Source organism: Monocercomonoides exilis (genome assembly GCF_001643675.1).
Source record: "Monocercomonoides exilis strain PA203 chromosome Unknown scaffold35-1074681, whole genome shotgun sequence".
Lineage (NCBI taxonomy): Eukaryota > Preaxostyla > Oxymonadida > Polymastigidae > Monocercomonoides > Monocercomonoides exilis.
Window position 1 is genome coordinate 402,741 of NW_027150580.1, and position 22,229 is coordinate 424,969.

At 39.7% G+C, this 22,229-nt stretch overlaps 6 protein-coding genes across 6 annotated transcripts; 3 read left to right on the plus strand and 3 right to left on the minus strand.

Annotated features, from left to right (window-relative positions):
• Positions 1–155: 155 nt before the first annotated feature.
• MONOS_7581 (uncharacterized protein) lies at positions 156–5,557 on the plus strand (the record flags this gene model as incomplete). Its single annotated transcript, XM_067877920.1, has 10 exons — positions 156–173; positions 230–326; positions 380–468; positions 528–638; positions 688–752; positions 900–2,347; positions 2,510–2,567; positions 2,728–2,834; positions 3,049–4,668; positions 4,904–5,557. 10 exons carry the CDS (start codon positions 156–158, stop codon positions 5,248–5,250), a joined length of 3,960 nt encoding a protein of 1,319 aa, XP_067723902.1. The 3' UTR covers positions 5,251–5,557.
• Positions 5,558–5,629: 72 nt separating this feature from the next.
• On the minus strand, positions 5,630–9,867 carry MONOS_7580 (putative permease family protein; the record flags this gene model as incomplete). Its single annotated transcript, XM_067877919.1, has 3 exons — positions 5,630–9,236; positions 9,334–9,519; positions 9,642–9,867. The coding sequence occupies 3 exons, from the start codon at positions 9,865–9,867 to the stop codon at positions 6,622–6,624; spliced, it is 3,027 nt and encodes a 1,008-aa protein (XP_067723903.1). The 3' UTR covers positions 5,630–6,621.
• A 612-nt stretch (positions 9,868–10,479) lies between these two features.
• Positions 10,480–14,153, plus strand: MONOS_7579 (uncharacterized protein; the record flags this gene model as incomplete). The annotated part of the gene is made up of 4 exons (XM_067877917.1): positions 10,480–10,584; positions 10,652–10,800; positions 10,875–11,054; positions 11,114–14,153. The coding sequence occupies 4 exons, from the start codon at positions 10,480–10,482 to the stop codon at positions 14,151–14,153; spliced, it is 3,474 nt and encodes a 1,157-aa protein (XP_067723904.1).
• Positions 14,154–14,537: 384 nt separating this feature from the next.
• On the minus strand, positions 14,538–17,247 carry MONOS_7578 (Transcription initiation factor TFIID subunit 6; the record flags this gene model as incomplete). The annotated part of the gene is made up of 3 exons (XM_067877916.1): positions 14,538–16,874; positions 16,951–17,052; positions 17,119–17,247. The coding sequence occupies 3 exons, from the start codon at positions 17,245–17,247 to the stop codon at positions 14,970–14,972; spliced, it is 2,136 nt and encodes a 711-aa protein (XP_067723905.1). The 3' UTR covers positions 14,538–14,969.
• Positions 17,248–17,761: 514 nt separating this feature from the next.
• Positions 17,762–18,436, plus strand: MONOS_7577 (uncharacterized protein; the record flags this gene model as incomplete). Its single annotated transcript, XM_067877915.1, has 2 exons — positions 17,762–17,809; positions 17,945–18,436. 2 exons carry the CDS (start codon positions 17,762–17,764, stop codon positions 18,434–18,436), a joined length of 540 nt encoding a protein of 179 aa, XP_067723906.1.
• Positions 18,437–19,938: 1,502 nt separating this feature from the next.
• Positions 19,939–21,684, minus strand: MONOS_7576 (uncharacterized protein; the record flags this gene model as incomplete). Its single annotated transcript, XM_067877914.1, has 2 exons — positions 19,939–21,239; positions 21,321–21,684. 2 exons carry the CDS (start codon positions 21,682–21,684, stop codon positions 19,939–19,941), a joined length of 1,665 nt encoding a protein of 554 aa, XP_067723907.1.
• Positions 21,685–22,229: the final 545 nt, after the last annotated feature.

The following is a 22,229-nucleotide window of genomic DNA, read 5'->3' on the forward strand; positions in this document are numbered from 1 at the left end:
TATTCAAAGATTGTTTATATTTATATAAGTATCATCAAAGCATATCGATACGAAAAGAAAAACACGAAATATAATAATTTAAATTTTTCCAATAAAAAAAGATCACAAAAAATTCTGAAAATTTCTTCAAATTGAACCGAGTCATTTAAGATCTTATGATTACTTCAATAGAGGTGCATATTACTTTGAAAATTATTTATTAATTTTATTTCAACTTACGAATTTCCAGGAAGAATTGGTCAAAATTTTTCTGAAAGATTTGAAGAAACCAAATCGTCACGGAGCATTAAAACGTACAAGAGAAGTACGAAAAGCAATTATGGAAGGTGTGCTCCCTCAAATATATTTTATAATTCGTTTTACTTGATGAACGGAATAGATCAACTTTTACCTGAAGCTATTCTTCGAACACCAATTATTCCAGAAATTGTGAGCATCATTCGTTCACAAAATTTTCATCCCTATCGAGTTTGCAATTTCTTTGAAGGATTTTAAATATCTTTTCCTTTCCTTTCCTTTTTTATAAGATTGAGTTGGAATTAATTTTATTTTCTTTAAATCAAAAAATGAAAAACAGGAGCGCTGATAATTTGAGTAACTTAAAAGTCCAAATGAAAGAACTTATGAATGCTCACAAAGTATTTGCTATCAAATTTTCTGTTTTAAACATTTTTGACTTTTATTTAGACTGCAATAGGTCGTCCGCCTTCGCAACCTCATACAAATAGCGATGTACTTCTTGCATCACTAACGTTTGATTTCTAGTCAATTTTTTGTCAGAGAAGAAAAATCATTATTTTTATGTTCATTTGAATATATGTATTTTTGAAACAATTTTTTGTTCTTTGAAACGGTATGTTGTTGAAAAATCAAAATATTTTCATTTTTTAATATATCAGAGAAACCAATCCTACTGTTGTCTATCGTTCATTGAATGAAATCCGTGCTATCATCGCATCAAATCCACGCAAAGTGCGCGGCTTTGTCGATTCCGGGCTTCTTCCTCTGTTGGAAGTTCCTTTGATGACCAACAACACCAACGTCATTCGGGAGATAGCGCTGCTGCTAGCGAACATCTGCTTCTACCCGCCCGCTCTTTACATTCTGATACAATCAGAGTGTGTCGACCATGTGTTTACGCTTCTGCACCGCTTTGACGGGAGAGAAGGCAAAGAATACAACTCTCGTTTCAACCAGGTGCTTCTATCGATCCTGTTCAACATGACGCAGTTTGCGTCTGTGGTTCAGATGGAGACGCTGGTGAGCAAAGGCCTCCTGAACACAATGAAGAAGTGCATCGACGATGTGATTGTGTATGCCAGAAGTCTTGCTGATGGAGATGGGCAGGCAAACGGTGCATCATCAAAGACATCAACAGCATCAGCAGCATCAGCAGTGGAGCCAATGGAAATGGTAAGCAGCGAAGAGGAAAAGAAAACAAGTGGCAAGGAAAATAATGATGCAAATAATAAAGATCAGGTGAATAGCAATTCAGCATCTGATTCATCATCATCATCATCATCATCATCATCATCATCATCATCATCATCATCATCATCAGAACCACATTCGCCAGAGTATTATGTTGCACTCTCTGAGTCAATGAAAGCCGAGTCAACATCTTCTTCTGGTTCTGCTTCTTCTTCAGCTTCTTCTTCTTCAAGTGAATCTTCCGATTCTCCTTCGCCCAGCAACTTCATATATTACAACAAGAAACCATCCAGCGGAGAGAACAAATCATCATCACAAGCACAATCATCATCTTCTTCATCATCAACTTCCTCCTCCTCCTCTTCCTCCTCTTCTATTATCGACCCCCAGTCATCCACGCAAGCACCAAACACAGGCAGTTCCATCTCCATTCTGCTGTCAATTGCGCTGGGCATCATAGAGAATGTAGCTATTGGTGGGCTGAAAGGGCAGAATCCAATGATGAGCAACCGATTCCACAGTGAGTTTGAGCAGAGCGGAGTGCTGAAGCAGCTGGAAGACATGGTCATCAACAAGAACAGAATGTGTGCTTCTTTTGAGACAGAAGTGAAAAAGGATGAAGCCGATCAAAATCAAAGCCAATCATCATCATCTTCTTCTTCATCTTCTTCCAAATCCTCTTCAAACAAACTCGAACTCCCACCCAGTCCAACTGTATTCCCCATCACCTGCCTCCCCTTTTCGTGCCATTGCCAAGTTGCCTCTGTTGCTGTCGCGTCTGCTCTCAATTCACAGCCCATCCCTTCTTCATTGGCCACTCCATTGCTTTCTTATTTGAATGAGCTGGTTGAGTCGGATATTGTGGCAAAGCAGAGGAGAGCGAGCGCTGTGCTGTTCTTTTTGTCGTTTTGTGATGGTGTGCTGTTGAAGAGTTGCATTTTTTAAAAGGGAAATTTATTATTATTATTATTATTATTTTTTTTTCTTTCTGTTTTCCTGTTCAATGAATGATTAAATGCCTTAATATTTGCTTAAATTACAAAACACTGCGAATGACTGAAATACCAATCTTCAATAGACAATCACGAAATAATGCTTAAATCGAAGATTCTGCCTCAGCTTTACAAGTTTTTCAAGTATGAACAATAATATATGTTTTTTTTTTTTTAACAAATTTGTTTATTTGAACTTCAAATTTTCTTAAATTTGTTTCTCTTCTACTTTAAAATTAAAATTATTAAAAAAATTTTTTTCTAATTGAATTTTCTTTTCCATACACAAAAAAATCTGAATCAGATCGAATGATACGAAGACAGTCAACAATGCAATCAACATCTTTACGAGACTCATTCTTCCAGGCATAGACATCGATGACACAGAATCTGTAATGACACAATTGGCTGGTATGTTAACAGAAATAGAACATCCTACAAATTTTTTGTTTTTTTTATTTTTATATTGCTTTTTTTTCAAAGAAAGAAAAAAGAAAAAGAAATATTCTGTTATTGTTTCTGTGTTTTGTGTGCAAATTTCAACAAATTCACATTTCTTTTCTTTCTGCAATTTATTCATTCCTTCATAAATTACCAACTTCCTTTCCCCACTCAATCCCTTCAGTACTTGGATCTCTCGACAACGAAGACGAGTCATCGTCATTCCGAATGAGTGAAATGCTTCCTCAATTCGCTCTGATGCAGCAGCGTGTAGCATTTGCAATCAAAGAAGACGCATTCTCCCATCTTGCTGTGCTTCTGACGCCTCGCTTTGAGACAAAATCTGACGTGAAGATGCGTCTGAAGCAGATGAAGGAGCAAGGCGCGAGCATCGCAGAAGGAGACGAAGAGCCGCAGCAGATGAACAAGCGGAGCATTCTCCAGAGTGTCATCATCATCCACCGGATGCTCCTCCACGCGCCTGTGCCACGCGAAGCTGTCAAGTGCTTCCTGAAATCTCCTCTTCCAGTCCATCTCTTCCCTCTTCTCCACACTTCAGATCTTTCTCAGATCCAGTCAAGGGAGAAGCTGTTGGTGTACAAGGAGAACGAAAGAGAGTGTGTTTTGAGTATGTTTGTGGGAGAAGTGATTGATGCCATTGTAGCCAACAGCTCAGCAGACGAGCTGGCGATTGCGATGGAGAAAGGGCTGATGAAGGCATTGCAAGTGCTGATGGAGAAGGAGACACACAAACTGAGTGCTGAATTAGAAAAGGCAACACGGGCGAAGGAAAAGAGGAGGAAGAAAGAGGCGATGAAGGAAGAAGCAGAGAAGAAAGAAGAAGAGAAAGGAGCAGATGGCTCTTCTTCATCTGCTGCTGCTTCTGTTGCTGCTGGTGGAGGAAGTGAGTCAGTTGCAACAGCACAAAAAATAGCAGAGCCTGAAGGCAAATGGGGTGAAGAGGGAGATGGCAAGCCATGGTACGAGAAAGAGGAAGACGACAATATCAATGTTCTGGACGAGACAAAAGAGGAGGACTTGTCTTTGCTCAACATTTCTGTGCGAAATCTGCTGAGGATTGCACAAATTGGCGTGGAAGATGCAGAAATACGCGATGGATTCTCGATACATGGGCTGTTTTCTGAATATGCGAAGGATAAAAACGAAGAGGATGAGGAAGAAGATAAAGAAAACAATGAAAATGCTAAGCAAGATCAATCTGCATCTGAAGAGGAAGACAAAGAAAGAGCGAACAGAGAGAAGAACAAGGAGGAAGAGAAGAAGAGGCAGCAGTCAGTGGATGAAAAGTACTGTGCCTGTGTTGCATCACAGCAATGCCACAAGAATAGATTCCATTCATTTGTGGATGCAGAACAGCTGCTGAAGTCTCTGGATTCACTTGTTGTGTACCAAGTGAAGCGGGAGTGTTTTGAATTTGACTCAGAAATCGAACAGATTGAGAAGAAGAGGAAAAAAGTGGAGGAAGAGCGGAGGAAGAGAGGGATGCGCGAGGGAGTTGCGCAGCGGCTGAGGCGAATGACTGATCCGTTTGCACTGAAAGGGAAAGGGGGAAGTGCGCAGATGCCCACAAACTTTGATGCATTTGATCAGTTTGACGAGCGCATTCTGTCCAGAGTGGATGAAAGAGGGGTGTGTGCTTATCTGATGTTCAACAAGGCGATCTACCTGGAGACGCTGCAGGCGAAGAAAGTGGTGCCGATATTGGCAGCCAAGATTAATGCGACGAATCTCGAATCCGCTGAGAACTGCATCGCGGCTGCGTGTGCAATGGCGGAGAATGATGGTTTGTGGAGGGGTAATGAAGAAATTATTTTGTGAATGTGATAATTTTTTTTCTTCTTTTGGTGAAAAATTTTGTATATTTTTCCTGTTAATTATGATGTTTTTAATGTTGTTAACTTTTGAATCAAATGAGATGAAAACGAGTTTTCGCGAATATTTCATATTTTTATTTCTTTCTTTTTTTCTTTTTCTCTACAATTTTTTAAAATCATATTTTATTTTAAACATTCTTCCAGGCAATCGCGCATATTCCATTGACCTTGGTATCCTTCCACCTCTCTTCCGTGTCCTTTCGTGCCCCGACCCTCTTGTCGTGTCCTCTGCGCTGCGTGCTCTGTATCTCCTGTCTCTTCCTGCTGATGAGATCCGCCTGTCCACAGAAAGAGCGCAGATGTCGCTGGAAGAAAGGAGAGCAGCCGAGTATGAAGCAGCTGGGCCCGACAGCCCGTTGGACTTTGTGTTTGACGGTGCGATAAAGACAGAGAATATTTCTCTGGACACGCTGGGGCAGCTGGCAGAGGAGTCGAAGAACGGGATGATTAAGAGGTGGGCGAAGCTTGTGGAGAAAAGACTGTCAACGTGATGATATTGTTTTGCATTGGGTTGGTTTATTTTTATTTAAATTTAATAAAAAATTTAAAGTATTTGATTCAAAGTTAGTTTCTTAGTGGGATAAGCGTAACTTTATTTATTTATTTATTTTTTTATTTAGCTCATTTTGTTTATTTAAAACATTATTTGCTGAACTCTTTCTATGTGTTCAGTGAAAGTTGCCTTTTGCTTTGGTTTTTTAATAAAAAAAACATTCAATTGATTTCTTTTATTTCCATTTTGAGTCACAATCAGAACAATTCCATGGAACAGTAACAGTAAAAGGGATTATATTTTTTCTTTTCTTTTCTTTCTTTCTACATATTTAAGATTATTTCATTATGAATATAAAAAAGTGAAATTTCATAAAGAAAAAATTTTATTTAAAAAAGTTTTAGCAGAAAATTTACAAATTATTTAAAATAAAATTGGTATGTGGAGATAATAAAGAGTCCAAGAGAATCGCTTTGACTGAATAAATCAGGCGATCAAATAAAAAGATAAATAATGAAATAAAATAGAAAATGAAAAATGAAACTGACAAACAAAATATAAAAAAAAACGTCAAAAGATAACTTAAAAAAAAACACCCCAAAAGCTTAGAGCAATTAATCAAACATATTGTATCCTTTATAAAAGTATCAAAAAAAAAAAAAAAGCTTCACATTATGAAAACAAAATAGTAATAAAATTGCAATTTCGACCATGAGCAGAAAATCACATGAATACAAAATGAAAGACAGTAAACAGCAATGTCGCAAAATAAACTGCAAAGAAAAGAAGGAATTCTCTTTGAAATATCAATTTGTAAACCTGAAAAGAAAGCATATGTGAAATCAGCAGCTTTTCATTCATTCATTCATTCTTTCTTTCTTTCTTCTTGTTCAGAACATAACATTTGGTATGATGTTGTTTCTTTCTTTAAAGTCTCTTTCTCTTTCTCTTTCTCTTTCTCCCTTTCACTCACCTGTACAAGTTAAACATCACAAAAGCACAAACAATCAAACAAACACAAGCACACACAAAAATAAACGAACTTAAATAAAAAAAATGTTCCCAAAATGACTAATGTATCCACATCCATCCTCTGCTGACGATCACTCTTTGTCACATAAAAATATATATTGCCCTATCGCAACCTCATTCACAGCTTTCAATTCTTCTCCTTTCTCCTCAATTGAACAAAAACAACATTTAAAAAAAAAAATAAATGATAAGTTTAAAATTAAATAAAAATAAAATTTACAGAAAGGAAAGTGCAATAAAAAAAAATAAACAATTTCTGGTATTTCAATTGTTGCTTGATAAAGTTGATGATAGCAGAACTCAGCAAGCAAGCAAAATAAATGGAAAGATAAGTATTTTACGCGCCTGACCGTATCACAATAGCGATATCCTTGTTCTTCATATCACGAGCAGCCAAGATAGAGCCGAAGATAGCAACAGCCACAGACAAGAAGATAGTAACTCCAAAGAGAGGAGCCGGGAAGTGGTACTGGAAGGGCATCTCAGAGAACATCGTCATCTGCACAGTCAGAATGATAGCTAGGCCAATACCAATGACTGAGCCAAAGATGATGCACGACGCCACCAGAATGAGCGCCTCGTAGATGTAAATTCTGACTGTCTGCCACCCTGTCAGCCCAATCGACCGCAGCACCCCAAACTCCCACCCGTTCTCCCTCACATTCGCTGTGAACGAGATCCACAGCACAAAGAAGCACAAAACGATGGCAATCACCCCAAACACGATGTAGAAGATGTCCAGCACCACCACCGTGTCCTCTATCGTCGCCACCATCTCTGTCACATCCGTAATCGACGTGTCGCTGTCGATCCCTGCCAGCACTGTGTCCTTCACCTGCGACCGCTGCGCCTCAGTCACTTTCTCGTTCAGCCGCACATACGCATTCTGAATGGGCAGCTGGAACTTCTTGAAATCTTCCTCAGATTCCACTTGCTCTGTAGTGATCAGGCAGTCGTGCAGCAGCTCCATCATCTGCGACTTCGGCACAACAACAGACGAGCCAGCAGCTGACGATGAGAAAGCACCAAACGACAGGCCAGATGTCTTCGACAGCGAAGCACGTGCTTTTGCCAGGAACGAGAGGGACGTTGTGGCTGAGGACTTGGCGTGCGAAAGGCGCACTTCAATGTTCATTGGAGTCTTCACATCAGCATGGATCCCTGCAAGCAAGCCTGTTGAGACAACAACATCGATGTATTCCTTGTACAGCGTCGTGGCGTTCTTCTGGATCTTCTTCGGGAAATCTCTGTTGCTCGTGTTTTGCCCATCAGGCGATGTGTTCTCTTGTATCTCGTAGGTCTTCGGCCCTGTCAGGATCGAAATGGCTCCGTTCGGAATTTTCTCTTCAATCGGCAGCTTCACATTGCGCTGCTGTTCTGCCAGACTAAGATACACATCCTTCTTCCGCCCTCCGCCACGCGATGAGGCTGTGTCAACATGAGATGTCGGGAAGCTGATGGACGAGGTGAATGCATCAGGTGAATAGAACTCGCTGTACGTTCCGCTCAGGAAGTGGTCGTCAACTGCAATGAGATTCACGTACCTCGAGTCAAGCGCATTCAGATTGCCTATCATAACATTCGAGATTGTCTTCTGTGCAGTCAACGGGAATGTGGAGTACGAGTAGCCACTCACAGGGCTTCCTGGGATCGAAAGTGTGTTCTGCAGTGCAATAGCCAGAGAATCTGGATTGTGTGCCTTTGCAATTGAAGGTGCAGTGAACACAAGGTCTGATCCATAGCCAACTTTGATCTGGTCGACAATCTGCTTTGACTGCAGCGCAAACTCAGAACCAACAAATATCACAAAGGCCAACGAGGCAGTGAACATAATGGCTGTCTTTCTGTTCCTATTTCGATGCGAAGAGAGCGACTTCCTCACCAGCCCGCGGAATCTCTTGTCTCCACAGCACACAAACACATACACAAGCAGGCGCTCAAAGTAAGGCTCAAAGAACACAGCAATCAGAATCAGCCCAAGCAGCATGGCCAGCAGCACCCAGATGAACAGGAAGAGCACTGTTGCGATATCTCCCGAGAAGAACGACGAAGGCAGGCCGTAGAAGAGCATGAATCCAAGCGCGACCACTACCAGTGCCATCACAATGGCTGAGAATGAGATGCCCATTGTTTGGAGATTTGTGAATGTCACCTGCGTCTCCGAATTGAGCTGATGGTACAAATCCAGTGAATCTCTCAGTGTGCGTGTGATAGCGCGGTGGATTGGATAGAAGTTGGCTGCCACAGGCATCAGCAGCCCCAGGCATACAGTCAGCGCAACGGCTCCTCCTTCGTAGAAGAGTGGCATGTTGTAGTGCACAATATTCCCGACTACTTTGACTGCAATGAGAAGCGCTATGACTGACATCCCAATGCCGACGATCGTTCCGGGGATGGCATACAGCTGGCTCTGTGTGGTGAGGAGGAGGACAAGCTCCTTTGTGGTCATACCAATTGCTCGGATCATACCAAACTCATAAGTCTTCTCCTCCACATCTGACAGCATCAGCGTGTAGATCAGAAGTGCACCCAGGCCAACCAGAATGATGATGGTTGACAGGAACATCTGGTCGAGAAACGTTCGCATTGTGTTCGTAGCCTGCATGGCGGTGTATGTGCTCATCATCACAGTCAGTGGCGACCCCACACCCAGTGCGTCGTATATCCCATCAGCCTTTGTCTTGATCTCCAGCGAGGTCTGCTCCTCTTTCTTGGTGTAGATGTCCATCCGGTTCTTGAAGTTGCCCACAATCTGCACCCAGTACTCAGATATGTCAATCCCCGCAACAGCATCTCGGATCTTTTCGGCATAATCTCCAAGCGGAGGTGGCTGGCTCTTCATCACTTCGTACATTCCCTCAGCAAGTGCAAACATCAGATGCTCTTTCTCAATAAGCACAACGTTTCCCATTGAAATGTATTTACCAGCTCGGTCGCTGATCCCATCCACCACTAAATAAAAATGGTCAAAGATTGAAAATATTTTGATTAACATTTAATATTCACAATTTTTTTCATTGAAATAAATTTCGAAATAATGCAAGCAAACATGTAAAAGAGACTTTTCCCTTTTTCTCAAACTGTTTTAATGCAAGCAAGATAAGCTCTTTTGGAACTGGTAATGATGGCTGGCTCTCAATTAATGGCATCAGAATTGCTGTCAGAATAGAATCTTCTCCAAATCCAAATGAAATCATATCTCCTGCAGTGTAATTGTACTTATTTAATAGTGTATCTTAAATGCATCAAAATAGTATCGTTATCAATGTGGTTATATTTAAAGAATCAATCATTTAACAAAAGAAAAATAAAAATTTATCAAAATTTTTCGATTTCTTCAATAAATGTCTTTCAAACTTGATGCATGACATTCACCCTTATTAAGAGCCCGATGCTTCCAATTTCTACCAATTCCAATTTCTTTTTCTTTTGTTGTTTCTTGCGCAAATAATACGCACGAATCATCTTTTCCATTCATCTGATTTGGTGGATTGCATATTCCAGGAATTTGAAAACGTGTGGATATTCCAAGCACATCCGGATCATTTTTTAACATTTTGTCAACCTCTGAAAATTTGATCATTCCTGTAGCTGCTGGTAAAATGGTCTGTTTTCGAGAGAAAAATATATGTGAAATATAGCAAAATAATAACGAAAACAAAAACAAATGCATACAAAGTCGACTTGCGATGCTTCATTTTCTGCAATGTTCCAAAAAATAACTAAATGTGATAATATTTCGAAAAAGTTACAAAATTACAACATTGGTGAAAATTTTAACCTGAAGAGAATTTCAATGAATTGTATAGAATTCTTGAAAAACAAGTGCATTTCGTATGTTGCAAAGATGTAAGTTGAGTCATGATGATAATTTGCGTGATTTAAATAATAATAGCAAACCCAATAAAAAAGATAACAAGAAAGACTGTAAGAACGCCAATAATAGGATTTCGCTTGTTTCTTCTAAATGAAGTGAATATGTATTCGAACACCAGTGAAAATGAGCTGCAAAATCCTTTGCAGCAAGAAGCACAGCCCATGTTAGTGAATGCTTTTAACCCTTTATTCAAACAATTCTGAAGATTTTTGTCATTCTTTCAAAAGAAAAAATAGTTAAAATATTGATATCCCACATATTATCTAACATATAGAACATGGATACGAACATTATTTTGTGACCTTAATTGTTTTTTGAATGACTGACGATTGGATTTCTTTTGCTGCTGACGAAGAATTAACAGTAGATGACGATATTGAGCAAGCTATTTTAGATGAAGAATTTTTAACTGATAAATTTCTTGTTTGTTTACGATGTTGAATTTGTATTTTCTATGAATTTTAATGATTTCAATGAAATATTTCTGTAGCTTGAAAAATCTGAAGAAATTAGCCTTGAAGATATCACCAATCTTGAATTAGTTATAGATACTCATTTTCAATCCTTGTCAAACTTGGGAAAGAGAGTCTCAAATCTTCAAGAACTCAAATTATCTAACAGTACAATATCCAGTCTCAGGTATTAAAAAATTACTTTTCAACCTTTCATTTATGTAAACTGTTATGTTTTCCATCGAAATTGAAAATAAATAGAGATCTTGGATCGTCATTTAATAACGTTTCTGTGCTTCATTTAGTGAGATGCGGATTGAAGAGTCTTGATGGAGTCAGCCTTTTTCCGGTTGTTAGAGAGCTGTACCTGGCATTTAATCATATCGTTGATGTTAGTCCTTTGTCATGCTTGGATCAGCTTGATGTCCTTGATCTTGATTCGTGTGCAATATTTTTAAATTCTTTTTTTATATAATTGCAACAAATTTCAAAAATTCAAGAAATGAGATAGATTCCATTGACAGTATTTTATTTTTATCGAATTTGCCTATTTCTTCGCTGACGCTCGACACAAATCCCATTTCTGGATATGCTGATTATCGTCTAAGCGTAATTGGAATGATCAAATCTTTAACAACGCTTGACGAGATGGAAATAACAGACAAAGAAAGAGAAGATGCCACCCAATTAATGGAAGACAACCGAAAGAAAAACCTCAGCCGAGCCGGGAACAGCAGTCTGGCAGGTTTTGCCCAGCACCCAAAGGATGCCTCCTCACTTCGAGAGATGACAGCTGAGCAGCGAGAGCAGCTGCTGATTGCGAAAGGCGTGCGGACTGCGAAGGACAGGAACGTCTTTGAGCTGAACGACCCGCTCTTCCGCAGATGGGCTGAAGGATATGGCAGAGACGACGATGGAAGCAGCAGCAAGAGCAGCAGTGGTGGTGGTAGATGGGAAGGGAATAATGGATTCTTCAAAGGCGGAGGTTCGAATGGAGATCAAACAAGATATGGTTGGAGCGACTCTTCTTCTTCTTCTTCAATGCGTCTTTCTCTGCCAATGCGCCCGTCGACCGCTGCTGCTTTCCGAAGAGGAAGAGACGCAGAATTTGCTTCACTTTCTTCTTCAATGGACTTTTCTTCTTCATCTACTTCAAGTGCCTCTTCTTCTTCCTCCTCTGCATCTTCTTCTTCTTCTTCTTCTCGCCATTCATTTCGCCCAGCCACAGCATATGTGTCACGTGGAGCCAAGCGGCCGTTTCAGTCGTCTGATCTCTCTTTCTCTCTTTCGTTAGCTTCCACTTCATTCGACTCCATCTCTTCTCTCTTCGACTCACCTCAGCACTCTGCACTCAGAGCAAATACTTCTTCTTCATCATCTTCCTCTTCTTCCTCTTCCTCTTCTTCCTCTCTCTCTTCTCTCTCCTTCTCATCATTCAACAACCCAGCACATCCAACCCCGCTTCCTCCGCAGTTCAGCCGGCGCTCTTCGGGTTCTGTCTCTCCATCGTCTATTGTGCGTGGCAATTCTCAATCACAGCAACACCCACAACAACAGATGCAGATGCAGCAAATACAACAGCAGCCTGTTAATAACACTGCTTCTTTCCAATCTTCCTTTTCGCTTTCTGGGATAAACAACACAGCACCAGCCAGCTCCTATTCTGTTCTGACGGCAGGTGATGATCCGAATGGGCCGATTGTGGGGAATGCAGCAAGAGCGATGTATTTGAGGACGCACAGGCTGAAAGGGAAGAAGGAAAGCGGAAGAGTGGGGGACGGGAGGATTATGAAGAGCATTCTGGGAGAAGGTGGGGATGGAAGGAATGAGAGGAAGAAGAAAGACGGAATGGAAGAAGAGAAAGAAATGGGAAAAGATGGGAAAAGGAATTCTGTGATTGAAAAGAGAAACAGAGAGAAAGAGAAGTTGGAGTTGATGAACTACACAACAGCCATTGAGCGGCGTCTGCAGCAGATGAGAGAAGAAAGAAGGAGGAACAGAAAAGCAGATGAAGGAGAAGGAGAAGGAAAAGATGATGTTGATGGTAAAGATGATTCGAGTGATAATGAATCGTCTGCTGTTCTGAGCGATGAAAGCATCATCGACGATGTTCTGAAGACGAAGCTTGCGTCGATTGCCGACTCTTCGCTGACAATTGGGGGAAACTCACTCTCTTCCTCCATCTCTCCTTTCACTGCCCTCACACGCCCTTCCACCGCCCTTGCTGCTGCCCAGCGATCGCAGGCAGTCTCAAGCAGCAGCTTTGCTCTTTCGTCCACCCTGAATGCATCTGCTAACCAGCTCCATGCAGCAGGAGATGCATCATCATCATCATCCACATCGACAACTGTGCTTATCTCTTCCACCACCGGAACTCGCATCACACCCCGCCCAATGACTGCTACAACAGCGGTAACACCCCCTTCTTCATCATCATCTCATCCATCATCATCATCCATCACTCCTTCTGCCTCTGCCCATTCTCCCTCGCTGTCGCGCTCGCGCTCCCGCTCCTCCCGCAAGGCAGCTGTCCTGTCTGCCGAAGACAACGGAGAGAAGATGGCACTTCCAGGCGAGTTCGACCACTTGCCGCTTCCAGACGCCTCCGCCGACCAGATCCCCATCTCCATCATCTCCTCCTCGCTTGTGTTTGAGCAGCCCTCTGCTTCACACTCACCTGAGCCTGCTGGCTCCCATCCCTCAAAGCCACACAAGCCCAGCAAGATTCCCAGCTCCCCTTCGCATACTCCGTCGCTTCCTCTTTCTCCTTCCCAGTCTCAGTCTCAGTCACCTGCTCCTCCTCCTCATTCTTCCTCTCCGTTCTCTCCACCTTCTGTGTCCATCTCCTCTTCCTCCTCCATCACCTCCTCCTCTGACTTCTCTTCCCACACCCCCCGCCACTTCTCCCTCGATGCGTCTGTTCCGCTTTCTGCCAGCCGCCCTTCGCCTTCCTCTTTCGCTTCCTCTTCTTCTGCAGCTAATACTCGCTCTCCACACACACGCAGACTTTCTCCCTCGCGTTCTGCTCGCATTCAGATGGACCAGGACTCTATTGGATTAATGATGTCATCGTCATCATCATCATCTTCTTCTTCTTCTTCCTTCCCCTCAGCATCTGCTGCTCCTACAACACCTCATCGTCAGCCTTCTGCTTCTCGCCCTCATTCAAGCCAATCTATGTCAACAACACCTTTCCGGCCATCTTCTGCTTCCTCTTCCTCTTCTTCTTCCTCCTCCTCCTCCTCTTCCTCCTCTTATGCAATGCACCGCTCCCCTCAGCAGCCCCTCCGTCCTTTGTCTCCCTCTCTGCGCCATCCAGTCTCATCCACATACACCCCAACCCATCTCCCTTCCTTTGGTTCATCCCAACAACAGCAACAACAGCGTTCTTCTGCAGACAGTTTGATTGATGCTGCGCTGATGGTGGCCACAGGTGATGCCGACAGAGCAAGAAACAGAGCAAGCTCACCGTCGCGCGCAGCGTCACCTCGCCGGCCGTCGTCTGGCATTGCCAGGCGCCCTCCCAGCAGAGAATATTGAGTGGATGTGAAATAAACAGGGAAAAAAAGATTATTTTGTGTGTGTGTGTGTATGTGCATGTGTATGTGTATGTGTGTGAGTGAAATAGATGTTCTTTTCTTTTTTGTTTTTCTTTGGAAAGAATTTTTTTTTTCTGATAATTATGTTGCTGCGTACAAGAGGAGTTGGGACTAGAAAATGGGTTTATTTTGTCAGATGCGAAATTAGCTCTGTAGAAAGCAATAGATTGTGCATTATGTTTATTCATTTTCATTTAAATAATTTGAACTATCTCTTTCTTAATTTTTTTCATTAAATATCAAACAACTTTTGTCAATAAACAGCATATTGCAATGTGCTGAAAATAAATGGGGCATAATTCTTTCATTTATGAAAAAAACAACAATTTGTTCCAAACTTTTTCAACAATTTTTTCTTGAGAAATCTTTCATTCTCATGTCAAAAAAACATAGGAAATTTTTCAAAAATGAGAAATTAATTAAATGTGAAGAATGGAACTTAATTCATAAAACAAAAAATATCGTCCCAAATAAAAAAGAATTGACGATGAAATCATAATTTCTAATTTGATTGACTTATTTTCTGATGATATGCAAAGAAACATTATGAAAGAAAAAAAGTATTTTTGACAATGAATTGAATTTTTGTGCAGTTCAAAAGACATCTTTGAACTAGAAAAATATCATTCTTAAAAGAAACAAAGTCGAAAAGTGAAGTGTTTGAAGTGCCGATCCAATAAAAAGCAAACACAAAGAAAAGATGCGAATACAAATAGTATATAAAAGCAAGAAATAGCTTCCGCATATATCTTTTCTTCTACCATCCGCTATTCTTCATCTTCCCCACATAATTATCGTTCTCATTCAGCAACCCGTCAATCCTTTCGCCAAGCACATCTTTCAATGCCTGTGTAGGAAACACAAACTTTATCTTCCCGTACTTCGGATTGGCCACACTTTCATCTTTCTCTTCATTGCTCTTCCTCTTCTCCTTCGTTTCTTTCTCCTTCCCTGCCTTCATCTTCAAGTTCTGTGCTTCCTCTTTCAATTTCTGCTTCTCAGACGCTTCCTTCTGTGCCTCTCTTAGCAGCGCAGCCACTTCACTTTCGCTCGAAATGCCCAGCTCATTCAGCGCTGCGTCCACATCCAGCATCGTCAGAGAGAGCTCGTCTATCGCCTCGTCCTTCACAGGCTTGCCAGACTCCGCCGATGAAGCCTCATCCATGTGTCCACTGGCTCCGCTTTCTCCTTCTTCTGCATCCATCTTTCCGCTCAGCTTATCGTCCTCATCACTTTCTGCTCGAATATAGTCAATCTCCATTTTGCCATCTTCGCTTTCTCCTTCTTTCTCAACCTTTGCCGACTTCAATCCTTCCGCCTCTGCCTCCTCCTCGCTCACGGCTTCAAACATCGGGTGGTTCATCAGCCTCTTCAGCGCCTCGATGATCGCTCCAGCAATGCACTCAGCGTCGAGCCTTGTCTCCGCATCGTCTGAATGCAGCGACGGGCGCAGGAACGCCAAATAGCTCGCCAAGTGCGGAAGGAGCAGCTGGTGGAAGGCGTGCGGCCCCAGCGCAATCAGCCCGAAGAGCGCGCCGAAGTGGGAAGAGAGCGAGCGGGACGGGTCTGTCAGGCAGGAGATGTATGTGGAGGAAAGGCGCGGGATGAACGTGGTGGACGTGATGCCCACCCTTCGCCCGATCGTGGCCAGCTGGATCGCTGCCATCTTGCGCACGTCGTAGTGCGTGATGCGTGAAACGGAGGAGGGCTGCCCAGGAAGCGCTGCATACGCAGATAGTGGTTCCTCGTCGTCAGTCAGGTCGCTGTGCAGATACTTCTCTCGCTCAAGCTCCTTCTCTCTCATGTCCACTCCGTCAGGGCGCATCTTCTTAGCTCCGTAAATCGAATACGACGATGAGGAAGAGGAGGAAGAAGAAGAAGAAGAAGAAGCTGAGCCGCTGGAAGAAGACTGCGAGGCCAGAGAAAAGTTTGAGAAGAAGGCAGAAAGGGTGCGCTCTGTTGTGACGCGGTCGTCCACTGTGCCCAGTTTGTTGGCGAGGCAGCACGTGAGGAGAGCAGGGACAATGATGTGCAGATAGGGAGAGAGGTTGAAGAACGGGGAGGCAAGCATCGACTGCACGAAGCAGAGAATGCCCATCAAGTGCGGGAGCGAATGAAGATGCCGCACTGTCTCAGAGCTGATGAAAAGTGCAAAATATGGGACTAACTGCTGCAGTCCTGCATCGCAAGCAACTGCACCAAGAACAGATAGCAGGCGCTGTTGAGGTTCTGATAGTTGCTGCATAAGCATTGGCGATGATGCAACTTCGATATATGTTTCTGGAGAAAAGGGTGGAAAAGAGCCGTTTGTCAATTCTTGGAGTATTGTAGTTGACTTGTTGTAAAATAGTTGATGCTCTGCCGAAAGCTCATGTCTCAGTGGTGGTTTGACTTCAATTCCAATTTCAGCTTCATCATCCTTCTGATCACTGTTCATTTTCGATCGAGTTCGTTTTAGTAGTTCCAATTCTTTCTTAATTTCTGGTGATGAATGCCGAAGACTTGTTTGAGAAAGTGGATTTGTTGGATCAGAAAGAAGAGCTTCACGAAGATCAGGAGGCAATGGATTTTGAGGAATAAGAGGCTGCACTCCTCCAACGGCAAGCCAATGTGCTGTGAATGTTGGAGGATGTGGAACTTCTGGAAGTGGGCTATTTATTATCTAAAAAATTTTCATTTTAAACAAGATCATAAAAAGAGATAAAAAATTGTGAAAGTAACAACAAATAACAAAATACATCGCTTAGTGAAATTTCTTCGTTGTCGTGGTGAAACAAACCAGGGACACCTGGAACTGTTCGAAAAGGAATATCTTCAGATTGATCATAACCAAACACAGGCTATAAAAGGTTTAAATTATTGTTGTTTATTTTTAAAAAAATGCATTTAACTAATTATAAAACAACCTGCAGTCCATGATCTTGAAGTGCGTGGTTTATGTCTTCTGGTGACAAAACAGTTCGTTTTGACAAACGCATGTATCTTGCAGCATCTTTAATTACAAAACGTAATTCTTCTTCAACATATCTTGACATTGCATTTGCACCATCTGAAGTTAATTTAATGTCAAGAGATTGTGCAACAACCTGGGCAAAAGACGAAAACATTTTTTGGAAATTAATAATTAATAATGGTTAAAAAATATGTTGAAAATATCAATGTTTTGTCTTTCACCAAGGTTTCATTATCCGAGAATAAAGAAGGCCTTTACGACAAGGAAAGATAATGCGATGATTGTCGGTCGAATGACGAAACTTGTGTCGAGTGTTTTTTTTTTTTTTTTTCAGTTTCAATTCAATCAAAAAAATAAATAAATAAAAAATTATTATTATTATAAAAATGCAGTTTTAAAATAAATTTAGGTGAAATTTAAATTTGAAGAGGGGGAAAAAACTAACAATAAGCATTGTTGTACAGAAGGGATTGGAAATATTACTGACAGCTGAAGAGAAAGAGACACGTTGTGATGAATGTAATTATTAATATCAATGAAGTTATTTAATAAAAGAAATTGAGCACTCGTTGAGAAAAAAAAAATAAGTCAAAGCAATGAGAAAAGGAAGGCTGGCTGGAAAAGTTGGCAAATTTGCAACAGCAGTCTGGAAAAAGGAACAAAGAATAATGTATATCATTTATATTGAATCAAAATCTTGGAAATGTTTGACATTGAAAAATACAAGGGAATTGATTTGTTGTTTCATTTTTCAAATATTTTTACTATTAATTTTGCAGATGGAACATGTAAAAAACAATGAATGTGAAGATTCATCAATTGCCGAAGATTCAATGTGTGCAGTGAATAGCCTTGTGAAGCTTTCCCAGAAGCTGAACGCAGGAACCAAGAAGATTTTGGCAATGAAACGACTGACTGTTTTATATAAAAGTGTTTTCAAACCATGGTGCAAAACACTCGACCCGTTGCATGAATCATATCATCATATTTCAGCTTTGATCGTGAATGTTGATGAATCTTCAACACGAGTTCCCACAACTTCGTATGGACTCGTGATTTGCAAAACTGATACGAAAGCAGGTTTCACGAAAGAACCGCCAAGAATGATTAATTCAACATTCGTGGCAGATGTTGCAGCGGATGGATATGCCTTTCCTTTTGTCATTTTGTGGCCAAGTTTAAAGCTCCCAGAAGAGCTGAAAAGCCTGTTATCTCCAACGCTTGAGATATGGGCAAATGAAAGCAGCTGGATAAACAACGTGTGCCTTTAAAGGGATGCTCTCACAGTTCTTCTTCTTTCTGTCATCGAAAGAAGAAAGCGCATGTCACTTGAAAACGAACACATTCTTCTCCTTCTTGACTCTCATTCATCTCGCGCAGATCCATCGATCTGGCGAGAATTCCAAAAACAACAAGTCGACGTTTTCACCTTCGTGCCACATAGCACACAACTCTGTCAGCCGAAGAAAAAGGAGCGCTTGCTGTTTCCAGTCTGAGTTATCAAATTGATTTGAAGTTCCATCTTCTTCTTTTTTTTCTTAACAAGCAACTATTTCCGACGTTCTGCCTCAAGCCATCCACACTGCATTATCTCCTTCTGTAATTCAGAAAGCTTTCGTTTGAAGTGGTGTGCTACACAATTCTTCTGGGCCAGTTCTTTTGAAACTGCCTGAATCTTCGATTAATACTCTTCCAACTCGCAGAAATGGATTCAACTTTTATGGAAAAGTGACGACCGACGAAAATCTTTCAGTGAAATGGGAAAATCATTAGAAAATGAATATTGAATGGAAAAATGAAATGGATGAAAAGGAAAAAGATGAAGTGAAGACTGTTGCAGATAAAAAGAAAAAAATAAAAAGAAAATTTCTTCATGTTAAAAACGATGATTCTGACGATGAAAAAAAGACAATGCATTTTATCTATTCGAAGGAAAAATGAAAAATAATAAGATGAAATAATACTGGTTTTGTTTTTTAAAAATTTAGTTGTTATTTTGAATTTATATAATATCATTTTTTTATTTGTGTGATAATTTCACAAATCAGAACTTTTTTCTGTGTGTCAATCATTCAAAGTGATGTTTTTTATCATTCACAGAATGATATCATTCATGTGTTAAATGTGTCGCAAATGTTAAAAACAACGATGTTTGAGATCATATTCATAAAGAATTATCTAAAAAATGAGAGATTTCTTTTCTGTTCTCATTTGTTTATATTCAAAGTGAATTTTCAAACAGAAAATTTTTATGGATAAAAAAAGATTTAAAAATAATCATCCAATTTTTTATTTTTTCGAGTTTTTTCGAATTTTTTTTTTTGAAAATAACTGAGAAATTATGTTTCAATTATAATATATTTATAAAAAAGAAAAAGAAAAGAAAAAACGGAATTCAAAAATTTAAAAATAATGTGCAACAAATATTAACTTTATTTGTTTAAAGAAAAGGAGAATACAAATTTGTAATTATTTAAATTCTCTGAATTCAAGAATAATTTATAAAAATTCTCATTAAATTATCATTTTTACAATAATCAGTACGATTTTTTCATTAAACAAATAAAAAACAAAGAAGAAAAATTGAAATAAAGATTTTTTCAAAATATAAATATAAAACCTGTACATAATTGTTAAAATTATCTCCCAAAACGAATTTCTCAAAAGCACACAAACAATTGAAATAAAAAAATACATGAATAAACTCTTAATCTTTCTCACAGTACAGTAAAAAAATAAATACGATAAATATCGACTCTTTTCATCGTTCTGTCTATTCATCTTCATTTTCAGACTCTTCATAGACTTCTTCAACATCTTCATCATTTACGTAATAATAATTAGACCATGAATAATTAAATCGAATCTTTGAATATTCATTTGAGGACATTTCACATGCATCTAAACAATCTTTCAGAAATGCAAACAATTCCTCTCCTTTAAATTTCGATTCCAAATTATCATCAAATTGCGCTTTTGTATCTTTCACTCTCTTTTCATTCTCTTTTTTATCTTCTCTTCCCATTTCATTATAATCGAGATCTGCATCTGCGAACAAGGCACAAACTGGACAAATGTTTGGATCACACTTTGCGTTCAGCCTTCTTCTTATTCGTTCATCCTTCTGTGCTGTGACAATATCTTCTGATAGATTATGAGCAAAATGCGCATTCAACATGTCAATAACGCCTTCTTCTTCGCATGCTTCAGCCAATATTGCTTTTAACTCTCTGCGTAAAGACTGGGGAAGACATGAGTAATTTCTTGCGTCTTCTCGATAAACATTCACATGAAGTGGACGTATTCGTGCGCTCGATGACAAGCATGCCCATCCATTCAAAAGTGCCTTTGACGCCTCCAATTTCATCTTATCGTTATCAGAGTCGCACAACAGAAAAGCTATTCTTCTCATGATGTCTCCTCTCATGCATCGGGAGATTGATTCATTAGTCTGCTTCTCAAGCCAACATCTGATGAACATAACAGCACAAATCTGAAACTTTTTGATCATTTTTTGGATGCTTTTCTCTTCACAAAATAGTCCATCAATCATGCGTTGGAAGTTAGCCCCACCAGAAGAATAAATATCAGAGCAATTTGCACCAAAAAATTTGCTTCCTGGAAAAATAGCCTTCCATTCTTCTTCAGTCCAACTTCCAAACAAATAACAAAAGACTTTCTCCATAATTCTTTCCTGACAAGTGAAAATATGAGCATATGCATTAACATGTTGAGTTGAAAGCATGCACAAGCATTCGAAGGCTTTTAATGCGATGCTGCAAATTGCTCCTCGGGAGTATATAGGTGGAATCCAGTCAGAAAAATTGCATTTTGATGATTCAATTGACCCTGGCTTGAAATTGAATGCATTTGGATCTGGTACAAACGAATCAAGAGTTAATATGCTGCTCGTTTTAACTGTATCACCAAGTTTCAAATAAACTTTTAGTGCTGATAATTTTGTCGTCATTTTTAATGTTTCAATAATTACAGAGTGAATTTTCTTTGACAAAAGTCCATGCAACCACTTCCCAACCAATGCACAGAGGGCCTCTCCAATATACGGAGTTGCTCCTGAGAAAATAAATTAATAAAAAAATTTAAAATTAGTTTTTACAATTAAAAAGGATCGCTGATTATTAAAGGAAGCAATACCGGAATCGATACTGATAAATCTGTAATAAGCGATTGTATTTAAGCAAATGTCTTCGTCATCACAGTCATACAAATCAACAAGCTCATCTTCAGCAGTATCACATCTTTCTTCTCCTGTGAACAGAGACATAGATTTTACCAGTCTTTTTGCTGATTCGGAAAGATTTTCCATATCCATTTCGCACATTCCTTCTTCATAATTACTAGAAAGACATAAAAGTCTAGACATTCCCCCAAGGACACGAGTTGCTAATTCTTCACGAGGACTTTGAATAGTTCCACAGATGTTTTTCAATTTTTCAATCATCTCATCATCTTGATAACCAAGAGAAAAGTCTAAAAGCTTTGGCTTTATTAATTTCATCAAGTGATAAAATCTTCTCAGTAACGGCTCAATTTCTCCAGCTTCTTTAATCCTTATTTCTGTTGAAAAGAGAAAACAAAATATTTGATTGTTAAAAGTCTGAAGTTACAAAGAATAGACAAATATATAAATACCACTTTTCAGATAATCAATCTCTTCACTCACTGAAAAACTTCCCATCTTAGTGAAACAATTTGAAGATTCCCTTTTTAAATCTAACGCTTTCGACATCAACATGAACGCTTAATTATAAATCAACTGCAGAAATTTCAAGTATGGGATAATATGATTGTTTTTATTAATCAATTAATATGACTCTAATCCGTTGAAATTAAAAGCTAATGTATAGAAGTCATCTTTAATCGATGAACATGTCTTTCTGATTTCACCATAATATTTTTTTTGATCGAAACAAAAAATCAAATAAAGACTATTCGTTGAAAGAGAAGTGGGAATTGCATTTATGAATGCCAACGCATTATAATCATCAGAGCATGAAGAATGAGAAACTCGAGACTTGAGGAAAATAGTTGCAGATAATAATG